The 15,000-nt window shown below is 55.5% G+C and overlaps 3 protein-coding genes across 4 annotated transcripts in view; 2 read left to right on the top strand and 1 right to left on the bottom strand.

Moving 5' to 3' along the window:
• The window catches only part of fam114a2 (family with sequence similarity 114 member A2), a 5,200-nt gene extending 4,091 nt beyond the window's left edge, over nt 1-1,109 (top strand). The window contains exons 13-14 of the mRNA XM_068331221.1: nt 62-115; nt 282-1,109. Of these exons, the coding sequence (XP_068187322.1) occupies nt 62-115; nt 282-368 (141 nt within the window). The 3' untranslated portion in view covers nt 369-1,109. The remainder of the gene's footprint in view (nt 1-61; nt 116-281) is intronic.
• Nucleotides 1,110-1,790: 681 nt separating this feature from the next.
• On the top strand, nt 1,791-4,461 carry cnot8 (CCR4-NOT transcription complex, subunit 8). 2 transcript variants are annotated; one of them, XM_068331293.1, is made up of 7 exons: nt 1,791-1,918; nt 2,719-2,908; nt 3,008-3,201; nt 3,272-3,433; nt 3,510-3,654; nt 3,720-3,830; nt 3,902-4,461. In XM_068331293.1, exons 2-7 carry the CDS (start codon nt 2,792-2,794, stop codon nt 4,028-4,030), a joined length of 858 nt encoding a protein of 285 aa, XP_068187394.1. In that variant the 5' UTR covers nt 1,791-1,918; nt 2,719-2,791; the 3' UTR covers nt 4,031-4,461. The 2 variants fall into 2 exon arrangements, with proteins under 2 accessions (XP_068187394.1, XP_068187395.1); XM_068331294.1 differs by lacking the exon at nt 1,791-1,918 and adding an exon at nt 1,931-2,415.
• A 73-nt stretch (nt 4,462-4,534) lies between these two features.
• gemin5 (gem (nuclear organelle) associated protein 5) overlaps nt 4,535-15,000 on the bottom strand; it is an 11,089-nt gene continuing 623 nt past the window's right edge. Inside the window, exons 3-26 of the mRNA XM_068331181.1 lie at nt 14,789-14,970; nt 14,465-14,721; nt 14,267-14,399; nt 13,509-13,674; nt 13,232-13,441; nt 13,004-13,089; nt 12,703-12,907; nt 10,084-10,157; nt 9,810-9,988; nt 9,601-9,740; nt 9,349-9,520; nt 9,080-9,283; nt 8,912-8,974; nt 8,674-8,799; nt 7,922-8,008; nt 6,693-6,830; nt 6,469-6,616; nt 6,282-6,401; nt 5,999-6,209; nt 5,642-5,908; nt 5,405-5,567; nt 4,997-5,339; nt 4,844-4,928; nt 4,535-4,762 (exon numbers count right to left, since the gene is read on the bottom strand). Of these exons, the coding sequence (XP_068187282.1) occupies nt 4,601-4,762; nt 4,844-4,928; nt 4,997-5,339; nt 5,405-5,567; nt 5,642-5,908; nt 5,999-6,209; nt 6,282-6,401; nt 6,469-6,616; nt 6,693-6,830; nt 7,922-8,008; nt 8,674-8,799; nt 8,912-8,974; nt 9,080-9,283; nt 9,349-9,520; nt 9,601-9,740; nt 9,810-9,988; nt 10,084-10,157; nt 12,703-12,907; nt 13,004-13,089; nt 13,232-13,441; nt 13,509-13,674; nt 14,267-14,399; nt 14,465-14,721; nt 14,789-14,970 (3,921 nt within the window). The 3' untranslated portion in view covers nt 4,535-4,600. The remainder of the gene's footprint in view (nt 4,763-4,843; nt 4,929-4,996; nt 5,340-5,404; nt 5,568-5,641; nt 5,909-5,998; nt 6,210-6,281; nt 6,402-6,468; nt 6,617-6,692; nt 6,831-7,921; nt 8,009-8,673; nt 8,800-8,911; nt 8,975-9,079; nt 9,284-9,348; nt 9,521-9,600; nt 9,741-9,809; nt 9,989-10,083; nt 10,158-12,702; nt 12,908-13,003; nt 13,090-13,231; nt 13,442-13,508; nt 13,675-14,266; nt 14,400-14,464; nt 14,722-14,788; nt 14,971-15,000) is intronic.

Below are 15,000 nucleotides of genomic sequence, written 5' to 3'. Positions count from 1 at the left end.
CAGTATGTTCATACTCCCGATGGCTGACCAATCAGAATCCGTTCTCCGTGTTTCTGTACAGGCAAACGAGAAGGGGGACGTCCTGAACCCCCTGATCACTGGAGTGTTTCTGGAGGTGTGACACACACACACACACACACACACACACACACACACACACACACACACACACACACACACACACACACACACACACACACACACACACACACACACACACACACACACACCCCTTTTCTCTCTGACTCACCTGAGGACATTAACCCTTTCTCTGTCCTCAGGCCTCCAACAGCGCCTCCTACATCCAGGATGCGTTCCAGCTGCTGATGCCCATCCTGCAGGTCTCCCACATCCAGCAGGAGCAGTGACATCACTTCCTGCCCCCGCTGACAACACCCGGGACGCGTCTTCATCAGTGTGTGTTCAGCTCACCACCCGTTTGTGAAGGGCGTTCTGTTCTCGCCATGTGTGTGTGACAGATGTGTGTGTGTCTGACAGGTGTGTGTGTGACAGGTGTGTGTGTGTGACAGGTGTGTGTGTGTGTGACAGGTGTGTGTGTGTGTGACAGGTGTGTGTGTGACAGGTGTGTGTGTGTGTGTGTGATAGGTGTGTGTGTGTGTGACAGGTGTGAGATGGAGAAGAGGACAACCATCACACACTGCTGGTGGGTCCGGGTGGGGGTGGGATGCTGGTGTTTTCGTGATGATGTCATGAGCGGGGGGGGGGCTCCACAGATCCTCCAGAACCACTAAAGTATTACTCCACCATGCGATCAGGTGATCAGTGATCAATATGTGTCCTCAGTGATCCGTGTCCTGCTCACCAGCAGCTGATCATGTAGTGAAAGCTTTTTGACACCACGTGTTCACTTTGACGTGAGGCGTTCAGGTGTCTGATCTCCATCTCTGTTGTCACGGTAACAACTGAAGGAGCAGATTAATTGTGATTGGTGGTTCCTGTTCACTCAGGTGTGTTTTTGTCTCTTTACCTGTCTCAGGTGGATTCTATCATTTTTATAAAGATCAAACCTGTGATTGTTTGAGTGGAATCTGTTTGTTGGACTCTTCTGGTTAAAACAACTCATTGGTAATAAACACGTCTCAAACTGGGGTATTTGATTTGTTGTCTTCATTTTAATGAATTTGCTTTTTTTTTTTTTTAAGAAAACAATTTCAGTGGTTTAGATATTCAACTGTAAAAGTAACATTTTCTGACTAAAATACACGTCTGTAAAAGTATTAAACATAATATAAGCAGAAAATGACCCTGAGATCACGTGACGATGATGATGATGATAAGTCTTGTTTATAAATTACTACTCTATTTCTACCTGAACGACGCATGAGCAGTTTGACTTTATGTACATGTTAGGTACACATAACCCAATTAGTGACATAAACAACTCAACATTTTTTGCTGAATATTAACAATATTAATAGTAACATGAAATATTTATTAATGTATTAAATCAATTATTAATCAACTTCTACCACAGACATTATACATTCAAGGTACTGTACTGAATTAACTCAATATTAGTATTGATTAGTATTGACTTATTAAATATTGATATAGTAACGTAATAAATTAATTACTAATTAATAAACTTCTACCAAAGAAAATAATACATTTCAGATGTTTACTAAATATTAACTATTATTATTAATGTTAATTTATAATAAAGTTATTAAATATATATAAGAGAACAGCCCCGTTCATTGGAGCGAACACGCGCTGCGTCGTCTTCAGTGACGTCATTACGTTTCAAAGGCACTTGGTGCGGTGAGCGTCTCCGCTGTCTCACTTCCGACTCACCATTAGAGACCACGAAGAAGAAGTCAGAGCAGCGGAACCGTAGAAGAAGAAGACGAGCGGCGCTGCTAGCTAGCTGCACGGCCGACGAAGAGCGAACCCTCAGGTGAACAACGCCGTGGACCCCCCCCGGGACGCCCCGCCACGACTTCACGGTGTCGTTGTGACGGTTTGTCACCCGGTGGAGGAGTTTTATTAAATATGTGCTCTGGTAGTGTTAGCTAGTGAAGCTAACGGCTAGCTGGTGAACGTCCGCTAGCAGTCAGGCTAAACACGCAGCTAGCTAACGCGTCAGTGCCGCTGCGCAGTTAGCATTAGCACGATTTAACACCACTAGTTAGCATTAGCACGATTTAACAGGATTTACACAGGTGTTCTGGACTATCGGAGGAACCGGTGACGTTAACGTGAGACTCGACCGGTCCGGTGCTTCAGCAGCACCGCTCCTCTGTTGTGAACAACAAACTGACGTCACGTCACGTTCGCTCACCTTCATCCGTTACAACGGGCTGGTTAGGGTTAGTCGGGCACTGGTCATCACGTGACGTCAGGATAACTCATCGCTATCGCGTGACGTCATCAGCTGTTTGCAAACACTAACAGGTTAGTGGATTCTCTGGAGCAGCGAAACCGAACTGGACCTTCTGGGTCAGCGGTGCGTCTGGAGGAGGAAGAGTGAAGCCGATTCTGATTGTGTGTGTGTGTGTGTGTGTGTGTGTGTGTGTGTGTGTGTGATGATGATGATGATGACCTCACACCCACTCAGGACGTGAATCCATGTGCGCCCGTCGTTAGCGAGCGTCATCCCTGAGGCGTGAGGTCGTGGTGACTCAGACAGGAGAACCTTCACACCTGGTTCTGCTCTGATCTGACGGTCCTGCTGACTCGTTGTCCCCCCCCCCTCAGAGCCGTCCTCTGGCCCCACCCCCGTGGTGAGCGCTGCAGCGTTGGCGTTTGAGCGTCCTTCCTGACCGCCGACATGCCGGCCGCCCTGACCGACTCCAGCCAGATCATCTGTGAGGTGTGGGCGAGCAACGTGGAGGAGGAGATGAGGAAGATCCGGCAGATCATCCAGAGCTACAACTACATCGCCATGGTGGGGGTCACGTGGGTCACTTCCTGTTCAGACGCTCGTAGGGGGGTTATTTTAAAGGGCCATCTCCTGGTTCCTCGCTCACGCGCCGTTCCCCCCCAGGACACGGAATTCCCGGGTGTGGTGGTGCGGCCCATCGGGGAGTTCCGCAGCACGGTGGACTACCAGTACCAGCTGCTGCGCTGCAACGTGGACCTGCTGAAGATCATCCAGCTGGGCCTGACCTTCATGAACGAGGACGGCGACTACCCCCCAGGCACCACCACCTGGCAGTTCAACTTCAAGTTCAACCTGACGTAGGTGGAGCCGCCTGGGGCCGTTCTTCTGTGGTGTCTGGCCTGACCCTGACCCTGCTTTGCCCCCCAGAGAGGACATGTACTCCCAGGACTCCATCGACCTGCTGCAGAACTCGGGCCTGCAGTTCAAGAAGCACGAGGAGGAGGGCATCGACACGCTCTACTTCGCCGAGCTGCTCATGACCTCCGGCCTGGTGCTGTGTGAGAACGTCAAGTGGCTGTCGTTCCACAGGTGAGGGGCCTGGAGGTCCGGTCCCTGTGTGCTTCTGACCCGTTCTGACCCTGTTCTGCCTCGATCTGCCCCCCAGTGGCTACGACTTCGGCTACCTAGTGAAGCTGCTGACGGACGCCCGCCTCCCGGAGGAGGAGCACGACTTCTTCCAGATCCTGAACCTGTTCTTCCCGGCCATCTACGACGTCAAGTACCTGATGAAGAGCTGCAAGAACCTGAAGGTGAGTGGGCGGCGCTGCCTGGGCAGGGGGCGGGGCTCCACCGGTCTTACGTCCTGTCTTTACAGGGGGGGCTGCAGGAGGTGGCGGACCAGCTGGAGCTGAAGCGGATTGGCCGGCAGCACCAGGCGGGGTCCGACTCGCTGCTGACCGGCATGGCCTTCTTCAGAATGAAGGAGGTAGGTCCCCACGCGTGGCCACGCCCACTGTAGGGGGCGGGGCCGCAGCGTCAACCTCTCTTCTCCTCCAGCTTTTCTTTGAGGATAACATCGACGACGCAAAGTATTGTGGGAGATTGTACGGCCTGGGTTCAGGCTCCACCCAGCCCCAGAACGGCATCTCCAGCGCGGGGCCCGAGGAGACCAACAACAAGCACTGACGGACGGACGGACGCTCGGCGCCGCGGTAACGCCCTCCAGCACACGCCGGTGACACACGGACCCGGGCGAGCGGCGGCGAGCGTCACACGGTGGTTTTAGCGTCTTTTATCAAGTAGCGGCCGAATCAACACCTTTTCTTTTAATCTGTCCGGTTGTTTTATAGCAGCGACACCAAACGGGACCAGAACCCCCCCGGGCCCCTCGTGTTCCCAGCGGGGGCCCCGTCCGTTTAAATGTATGATTTTGATGAAAATAAAAGTTTTAGCCCCTCCTCTCCTCCCGGGGACACTTTTAGCAGTGGGTGTGGTCGTGTCACTCAGCTCCTGACCCCCCCACCCCGTCCCCCCCCTCAGGTTTACATGTTGTGGTTCCTGTTTTTACGTTCCATCTTGTTCTAAACAGTTGTTTATTAAATTGTTTTGTATTTTCAGTGTAAAGTTTTTTTTAATCCGTTGCTCTGGAGCGGCTGCTTTAGTGGGCGGGGCCTCCGTCAGGTGAGACATGGATCAGACAAACGTTCTATTGCAGGTTTTATTAAACAAAAAGTGGCGCAGCAGGAAGCCCCGGCCTCAGGACAGGAAGCGGCGGGCGGCCCTCTGCACGTCGGGGTGCGTTCCAAACCGCTGCAGCAGCTCTCGAGCCTCCTGCTGGACGGGCTCGGGGACGGGGGCCGTCCTGCTGAGGTGCAGCAGCAGCAGGCAGCACTCCATCACGTCAGGGCGGGGGAACGCCTACAGGAAGCAGGAACACAGGGGACGGGGTCACACAAAGCGCTCCTGATTGGCTGCTTGCGTCCCTCAGGTCGCGCCTACCTTGACGGCATCGGGCAGCTGGTCCAGCTGCTCCTGCTGCGCCGCCATGCGGGCCGACAGCGACACCAGCGTCGCCCCCTCTTCCCTGGAGGACAGACAGACGTCAGGGGGCGGGGACAGGAAGGGGCGGGGCTCACCTGAAGGACCACTTACCCAGTGGGCGTGGCCTGCAAGGGGGCGTCGGCCCGGCCGTGCTGCAGCACCATGGCGGCCAACAGGTCCTGGATCTCCCTGACGGACACCTGGGTGGCCTGGAGGGTGGCGTGGGGGCGGGACAGGAGCAGGGAGGCGTCCAAGGGCCCCGCCCACACGGTCGCCACGGAGACGCCCTGCTCTTCCTCTGTCACTCCTCCACTGAGCGAGGGGGGGGCGGAGCTCCTCCACCAGCGTGCGTACAGGTGATGGTACTGGACCAGCGCCTGCAGGCTGGCGGCGGCATCTTCCTCGGGGGGGTGGAGACTCAGGGGGCGTGTCCTAGACCAGACGCTGACGTCACCTGACGGAGGGAGACACGGTGAGGAGGGTCACCTGACCGGGGGACGTGTGATGGGTGGGGCTTACCCTCGGGGAACAGCAGCCTGCAGAGCTGGGCGCCGGCGCTGAAGTGCTGGGGGAGCTGGAACCAGGCTGCCGCCCCCCACAGCTCCGCCATCAGCAGGCCATCGTCGTCACCCAGCCACACCAGGAGGGCGCGGCTCAGGTGGAGGGCGGAGTACAGCTGCACCTGGGGGTGGAGACATGCAAGATAACCACCTGGAAGCGCCCCGGCCCGCTGATGGCCTCTGGCCCCGCCCTCACCTGTTTGAGCGGGACGCTGGCGGAGGGGGGCGGAGTCTCCACAGACTTCAGCTCCTGCAGGAGAACGCTGGGGGCGTGGCTACCTGTCGAGGTCGACGAGACACCGAACTGCTCCGCCCACACGCCAATCACGCGGTCCCGGAGGCGGAGCTGAGGCTCAGCCGGCGACGCCCACGGGTGGGAGGAGAAGCGGTGCTGAGGTGCGCCCACGGCGTCCGACAGCGACGCCTCCAGGAGCTCAGCGACACAGAGGTGGAGCCTGTGGACCTGCAGGAAGTGACAGAAGACATCAAAGAGCCTGGAGTCACACTTCCTGTCTGGACAGGAAGTGACCGCGTGAAGAGACTCCTCCCTCACCAGCAGGCCGTCCTGAGCGCTCAGGACCTCCTGGGCGGCGACCCAATCCAGGGCGGCGGTCAGCTCCTTGGTGCAGCGCAGCGCTAGCGCCCTGGCTAGCTCCGCCTCCCCGCACACCCTCGCCAGCTGGGCTGCAGCCCTCAGCGACGCCGCGTCGTTCTTCTTGGCGAGGACCTTCGCCGCGTCGAACCCGGCGCCGGCAGCGAGGTAGCTGGAGGGGAGGGGGGAGATGTGAGGACGCCGTCACATGACCTGATGGGCTCCTGCAGTAACGGGGTCTCACCACTTGGCGGCGGCCGACAGGTGTCCGTCCTTCTCCAGAGCGCCGGCCCAGCGGCGGTACAGCCCCCCCAGCACCGGGTCACCCGGGGGCAGGCGGGCTTTCGCCAGAGCCACCGCCTCCCTGAGACAAACACACGTTAGAACCACCACGACCTGCCGTCGTTACCGTGGAGACGGGATGCGCCCACCTGTAGAGCCGGTGCCCCCCCAGCAGCTCCAGGGCCTCCGTCACGCGGTGCAGCGACAGCAGGTGTGACGCTGCCTTCAGGTGCTGCTCCTGCTGACTCAGCTGCCTCACATACGCCTCCACCGCCCCCCGCCACGCCCCGAACCCGGCTGGGGGGGACACACAGGTCACACATCACAGGCCCGGCCCCACCCCTAAGGCCCGCCCCTAAGGCCCCGCCCCTACCCATTGGGGCCAAGGACAGCAGGTGGTCGTTCAGCTCCCCCCGCTCCGCCGCCAGCTGCAGCGCCCCCTCCAGGTCACCCGTCCACAGTCGCAGGTACACCACAGAGTCGTAGTGCCCCGCCTCCACATGCCCCGCCTCTGCAGAGATAGAGGAGGGGTCAGACACACACACATACTGTAACACACACTGTAATACACTAACACACACACATACGGTAACACACACCAATACACTAACACACTGTAATACACCGTAACACTAACACACACACGGTAACACACTGTGATACACTGACACACACTAACATACACTGTAAGACTAACACACACACACTGTAATACACTCACACTGTAATACACTCACACTAACACATACACTAACACACACTAACATACACTGTAACACACACACACTGTAACACCCTTTCATACACTAATACACACAGACGCACACAGACACACCCACACCCACCCTGTATTACACTATAACATACACTGTAAAAAAACACACACACTGTAACACCCTAACACCCATACACTTACACAAACACACACACACCCTGTATTACACTGTAACACACACACACAGTAATACACTGTAACACACACACACACACAGTAATACACTGTAACACACACACACACACACAGTAATACACTAACACACACACACACACAGTAATACACTAACACACACACACACAGGAATACACTGTAACACGCTGTAACACACACTGTAATACACTAACACACACTGTAATACACTAACACACACTGTAATACACTCACACACACTGTAATACACTCACACACACTGTAATACACTAACACACACACACACATACGGTAACACACACCAATACACTAACACACTAATACACCGTAACACTAACACACACGGTAACACACTGACACACACTAATACACTGTAACACACATACACACACACACTAATACACTGTAACACACATACACACACACAGTAATACACTGTAACACACACACACACACACACACACACAGTAATACACTGTAACACACACACACACAGTAATACACTGTAACACACACACACACACACACAGTAATACACTGTAACACACACACACACACAGTAATACTGTAACACACACACACACACAGTAACACACACTGTAATACACTCACACTAACACACACACACAGTAAAACACACACACACACACACAGTAAAACACACACACACACACCTTCAGCCTCCAGCATGCGCAGCAGAGCCGACCGGTCAGAGAACAGGCCAAGATGGAGGTTCAGGTCCGGGACGCTGTCAGCGGCGCCTGGGGAGGGACCAGAGTTAGCTAACGCTAACAGCTAACAACTAATGGCTAACTGCTAACGATGAACAGCTAATGGCTAACAGCTAACGATTAAAGAGACGATTAAACGAACAGTAAAGTTAATTTTAAGTGACATGTTATTCATCATTATGAAAAATAGAAGAAAATATTAATTCTATGTGTGTAGCTTCATCTGTTTGGTCAGAGAAGCTTAGAATCTGTGTCGCTTCAGCATTCAGTGGTCACGTGGGGTCATAGGTCACTGGGGCCACACACAGCTTAGCAGCCATAAGAAACAATGCAGCTCTAGACGCGATTCACACCAACAGTATCATGGTTACCTGTGATGAACACCAACAGTATCATGGTTACCTGTGATTCACACCAACAGTATCATGGTTACCTGTGATGACCACCAACAGTATCATGGTTACCTGTGATGAACTGTGTGTGTGGCCCCAGTGACCTATGACCCCACGTGACCACTGAATGCTGAAGCGACACAGATTCTAAGCTTCTCTGACCAAACAGATGAAGCTACACACATAGAATTCATATTTTCTTCTATTTTTCATAATGATGAATAACGTGTGTCACTTAAACAGACAGTAAAGTTAATTTTAACAGCTAACAGAAAATAACCACTGATAGAAACATGGCCACACCCCCTCCATGTGTCACGGTTGCCAGGGCGACACAGTCCTGCAGAAGCTCCTCCCTTGACCGGTGGTCCAATGAGGAGCTGATGGGGAGGAGCGAGCGGGGCTTCCTCCTCTTCATCACACCGGCGTCTGGAGGAAGATTCACACACACACACACACACACAGAGTCAGTCACACACACACACAGTCAGTCACACACACACACACACAGAGTCAGTCACACACACACACACACACACACCTGGTGTCTCTTTGATCTTCGTCACTGATGAAGACGAGGGTTTCCTGTGTGTCTCCACTGCGGCTGCAATAACATTTAAACAAAGTTGTTGTAAATGATTTTTTGTCTCCAGGTGAACCCTGCCCCTGACTCCGCCCCTGACTCCGCCCCTGACCCCGCCTCTGTTACCTGGAGCGACCGGCCCGCTGGCTGAGCTGCCTTCCTCCTCCTCCTCCTCTTCGTCACCTGACACCTTTGCTCCGGCTGAACCTGACTCGCCGTTCACCTCCCCCGTTCCTGGCCCCGCCCCTCCAGCTCCTGGCCCCGCCCCTCCAGTCCCCACCTTGTTCTTCTTCTTCTTGGCCTTCTCCTTCAGCAGCAGCATCTTCTTCCCTGTCGGTGAGGGAGGGGCGTTAGCGGGGGGAGGGGGGGAGCCCCCAACCCCCCCGGCACCGTACCTTTGGGGGGGCGGCTAAACTCCTGCTGGGACACCCTCCACTCTTGCAGGGTGAAGTCCCGCCCCCCTGTCCAGACCAGGTCTGGGTCCAGAGGGGACCATTCCACACACAGGAGGGGGCCCGCGTGCCCCCGGTAGTTGGCAAGTGGCGCCTCCTGCAGGACGTCCCACACCTGGGGGGGGAGAAAGTAGAGACAGTCGCCATGGCAATGCCATCGTCATGGTTACCTGAGTGTGACCCCCCCGGCCCCACCTGGGCGGTGCCGTCGTAGGACACGGTGACCAGCCGGGCGTCGTGGTGGGGGCTCCACGCCAGCCCCGTGACCTTGGCCGTGTGGCCGCTCAGCCTCCGGTAGGGCTCCGTCAGCATGGGGGGCCGTGCCGGGGGGGTTTCTGAGGGGGGAGAGCACACGTCACACGCCGTCCCGCCAGGGATCACCTGACGAGGGTGGCCCCACCCACCGATGGCAGCGCGCAGGTCGTGCACGTAGACGACGGCGTTGCTGGAGGCGGAGGCCAGCAGGCAGCGCTGGGGGGGGGCGGCGTGGGCGGGGCTCCAGGCCAGAGCATTGATGGTCTTGTGGTGCTGCTGAATGCTGCATCGCAGTGCCAGGGTGGGGGCCGCGTACACCTCCACGCACCTGTGGGGGAGGCAGGTGAGGGCGGGGCCACAGGGCTGGGCCACCAAGAGGGCGGGGCCAGAAGGGCTGCTCACAGGAGGGAGGCGGACACTCACCCGTCTTCGTTGCCGATGGCGACCACCGTTCCATCAGGCTTCCAGCTGAGGTCAGTGTGGGGGGGCAGTTTGTGCTGGAGGGGGGTCACACACACACAGTTACACACACACAGACACACATTGTAGCCACAAGAGGACACAAGCCAGTGTCTTATTGTGCCGGTCCCAAGCCCGGATAAATACAGAGGGTTGCGTCAGGAAGGGCATCCGGCGTAAAACTTTTGCCAAATCAAAGATGCGAATCAAACCTATGACTTCCATACCGGATCGGTCGAGGCCCGGGTTAACAACGACCGCCATCGGCGCTGTTGACCTACAGGGCGCCGGTGGAAGTTGGATTACTGTTGGTCGAAGAAGGAGAGGAGGAAAGTGCGTTCGCTCGAAGAAAGAGAAGAGGAACACCAAGAGTATAGGACTGAGAGTAGGGACGTTGAATGTTGGAACTATGACAGGAAAAGGTAGAGAGTTGGTTGACATGATGCAGAGGAGGAAGGTAGACATACTGTGTGTCCAGGAGACCAGGTGGAAAGGTAGCAAGGCTAGAAGTTTAGGAGCAGGGTTCAAGTTGTTCTATCATGGTGTAGATGGGAAGAGAAATGGAGTAGGAGTTATCTTGAAGGAGGAGTTCGTTAGGAATGTCCTGGAGGTAAAAAGAGTGTCAGATAGAGTGATGAGTCTGAAGCTAGAAATAGAAGGTGTGATGTTCAATGTTGTTAGTGGGTATGCTCCACAGGTAGGATGTGAGCTGGAGGAGAAGGAGAAATTCTGGTCGGACCTTGATGAAGTGATGCAGAGCATGCCTAGAAGTGAGAGAGTTGTCATTGGAGCAGACTTCAATGGACATGTTGGTGCAGGAAACAGAGGTGATGAGGAGGTGATGGGCAGGTTTGGTATCCAGGAGAGGAACGCAGAAGGACAGATGGTAGTTGACTTTGCAAAAAGGATGGAAATGGCTGTAGTGAATACTTTCTTCCAGAAGAGGCAGGAACATAGAGTGACCTATAAGAGTGGAGGTAGGAGCACACAGGTAGACTACATCTGGTGTAGACGGTGTAACCTGAAGGAGATCAGTGACTGCAAAGTAGTGGTAGGTGAGAGTGTAGCCAAACAGCATAGGATGGTGGTGTGTAGGATGACTCTGGTGGTGAGGAAGATGAAGAGGGCAAAGGGAGAGCAGAAGACGAAATGGTGGAAGCTGAAAAAGGAAGAGTGTTGCATGACTTTTAGGAAGGAGTTAAGACAAGCTCTGGGTGGTCAGGAGGTGCTTCCAGATGACTGGACAACTACAGCTAATGTGATCAGGGAGACAGGTAGGAGAGTACTTGGTGTGTCATCTGGAAGGAAAGTAGATAAGGAGACTTGGTGGTGGAATGAGGAGGTACAGGAGTGTATACAGAGAAAGAGGTTAGCCAAGAGGAAGTGGGACACTGAGAGGACTGAGGAGAGTAGACAGGAGTACAGGGAGATGCAGCGTAAGGTGAAGGTAGAGGTAGCAAAGGCCAAACAAGAAGCTTATGATGACTTGTATGCTAGGTTGGACAGTAAGGAGGGAGAGACTGATCTATACCGGTTGGCAAGACAGAGAGACAGAGATGGGAAGGACGTGCAGCAGGTTAGGGTGGTTAAGGATAGGGATGGAAGTCTATTGACAGGTGCCAGTAGTGTGATGGGAAGATGGAAAGAGTACTTCGAAGAGTTGATGAACGTGGAAAATGAGAGAGAACATCAGGGATCAGCTCTGAGCCCCTTCTTGTTGCTATGGTGATGGACAGGCTGACAGACGAGGTCAGACAGGAATCTCCATGGACTATGATGTTTGCAGATTACATTGTGATCTGTAGTGAGAGCAGGGAACAGGTGGAGGAGAAGCTAGAGAGGTGGAGGTTTGTCCTGGAAAGGAGAGGAATGAAGGTTAGCCACAGTAAGACAGAGTACATGTGTGTGAATGAGAGGGACCCAAGTGGAAGAGTGAGGTTACAGGGAGAAGAGATCAAGAAGGTGGAGGATTTGAAGTACTTGGGGTCAACAGTCCAGAGCAATGGAGAGTGTGGAAAAGAGGTGAAGAAGCGTGTCCAGGCAGGATGGAACGGGTGGAGGAAAGTGTCAGGTGTGATGTGTGATAGAAGAGTTTCAGCTAAAATGAAAGGAAAGGTGAACAAAACTGTGGTGAGACCAGCGATGTTGTTTGGTCTAGAGACAGTGTCCCTGAGGAAAAGACAGGAGACAGAGCTGGAGGTAGCAGAGATGAAGATGCTGAGGTTCTCTCTGGGAGTGACCAGGATGGATAGGATCAGGAATGAGTACATCAGAGGGACAGCACATGTTAGAGGTTCTGGAGATAAAGTCAGAGAGGCCAGACTGAGATGGTTTGGACATGTCCAGAGGAGAGATAGTGAATATATTGGTAGAAGGATGCTGAGTTCTGAACTGCCAGGCAGGAGGCCTAGAGGAAGACCAAAGAGGAGGTTTATGGATGTAGTGAAAGAGGACATGAAGGTAGTTGGTGTGAGAGAAGAGGATGAGAAGACAGGGTTAGATGGAGGACACTGATTGGCTGTGGAGACCCTGAAGGGAGAAGCCTGGAGGAGGAGAAGAAGACACACACACACACACACACACCTGGATGTCGTTGGTGAGTTGGATGAGTCGGTTGATGTCGGATGCGTCCCCGCTCAGGTCAGTGGGGTCGTGCTGGAGGACGACGCCCTCGCCGGCGCAGCTGTACAGGGTGTAGCCTGTGCCCCCTCCTGCCGGGGGAACGGGGGGGCCCCACGCCAGCGAGTACACCGTCCTCTTGTGGTAGGAGCTGGAGATCTGGGGGGGCCTGCGAGGAGACAGGAGGTCACAGGGGGCGGGGCCTGGCCGGGTCAAGGGGGCGGAGCCTGAAGGGGTCAGGGGACGGGGCCAGTCGGATCCCTACTTGTTGGAGAAGACATCGTAGACCCCCACCTTCCCGTCGTCCGTCCCAAACGACAGCGCCCCCTCTTTCTGGGGGTGCCAGGCCAGCTGCAGCGACACAGGGTCAAGGGTCATTTCAGGTTGATGCAGGGCTTCCATTGGCTGAGAGGCCAGGGGGCGTGGCCGGCAGCTCAGTCAGCAGGAAAACAGCAGTAATGATGATGATGCCCCCCCTGATGATGTCACCCACCGCCGTGACCTTTGACCTGATGCCCTGCCACAGGGTGCGCACATCGAAGGGGTCGGGGCTCAGGGTGTTCCACACCCGGATCATGTGATCGCCCACACCCAGCGCCAGGAAGCCGGCCCCCACCGGGGAGAAGCTCAGCGCGTACACGAAGCCCCCCAGGGTGGGCAGCGCCCAGCAGCTGGACAGGGAGTCCAGGTCCCAGCAGCGGATCTGGGTAGGGCACAGGGTCAGGAACAGAACCAGGACCAGGACCAGGACCAGGTGGGCGGAGTCTTACCAGGCGATCCATAGAGGTGCTGAGCAGCAGAACCCCACCCCCCGGTGGGCGGAGCGAACTCACGTTGAACACGATGCGGGTGTGGTTCTGACTCTCACCGGCCCCCCCAAAAAGAACCCACTTCTGCTTCCCCGACCGGGTCAGGTCCCACAGGAGCAGCTCCCCACTGCACACACACAGTTAAACACACACACACAGTTAAACACACACACACACACACAGTTAAACACACACACACAGTTAAACACACACACACACACAGTTAAACACACACACACACAGTTAAACACACACACACACAGTTAAACACACACACACACACACACAGTTAAACACACACACACACACACACACACACACACACACACACACACACACACAGTTAAACACACACACACACACACACAGTTAAACACACACACACACACACAGTTAAACACACACACACACACACAGTTAAACACGCACACACACACACACAGTTAAACACACACACACACACACACACAGTTAAACACGCACACACGCACACACACACACACACACACACACACAGTTAAACACACACACACACACACACACACACAGTTAAACACACACACACAGTTAAACACACACACACACAGTTAAACACGCACACACACACACACACACACACACACAGTTAAACACACACACACACACACACACACACACACAGGCAGATTATGGACACATCATGACCCCGCCCCCCCTGGCCCCGCCCCCGGGGGCGGTACCTGAAGCAGCTGGACACCAGCTGGGTGGGCCGTCCCTCAGGCCAGTGGACGGTGAGCCAGAGCCGCTCTTTGACCCCGGGGTCGACGGCGGCCCCCCTCTTCTTCACGTGGGGCAGCTTGAGGGTCATCACACCTGCAGGGGGCGGGGCCAGTGAGCACGGGTGAGCAGGAACACCAGCGCAGAGACGTGGGCGTTACCTTTCCCCTGGGCGGAGCTCCAGACCCTCAGCGTCTGGTCCCTGCTTCCTGACGCCAGGTAGCATCCCCCCTCCCCCGCCGCTGAGGTCACGTGACCGTCCCCGCCCCCGTCCCCACCCTCGGGGCAGGCGTAGAGGGCGTATTCGCCGGCCAGTGGCGCCCATTCCAGGGCGTGGATCTCGTCGTCGTGGCCTCGGAGGCGGTGCGTGACCACGCTCCTGCTCAGGTCGAGTAGCACGATCATCCCGTCTTTGTACCTGTGGGGGGGGCAGGGGGGTCAGCTGTGTTTCCACGGCGACCACAGGGAGTGGGAGGCGGTCTTACCCCACGGCCACGGTGCTCCAGGTGTGGGGGGAGCAGGTGAGGCAGGTGATGCTCCGGGGCTCGGGCCTGAAGCTGGAGGTGGCCCCCGTGTGGCGCCAGTGGCAGGCCACCACGCCCCTCTCATCGCCCGACGCCACCAGGTCCGCGTCCGCCGCCGACCAGTGCACCGCCACCACCGGGGCCTGTGGGGGACGCGCACGTCACGGGGGGGC

The sequence above is a fragment of the Antennarius striatus genome, chromosome 13, assembly GCF_040054535.1.
Source record: "Antennarius striatus isolate MH-2024 chromosome 13, ASM4005453v1, whole genome shotgun sequence".
In the NCBI taxonomy this organism is placed as follows: Eukaryota; Metazoa; Chordata; class Actinopteri; order Lophiiformes; family Antennariidae; genus Antennarius; species Antennarius striatus.
The sequence above is the reverse complement of the archived record's forward strand: the minus strand, read 5'-3'. Positions and strand labels throughout refer to the sequence as shown.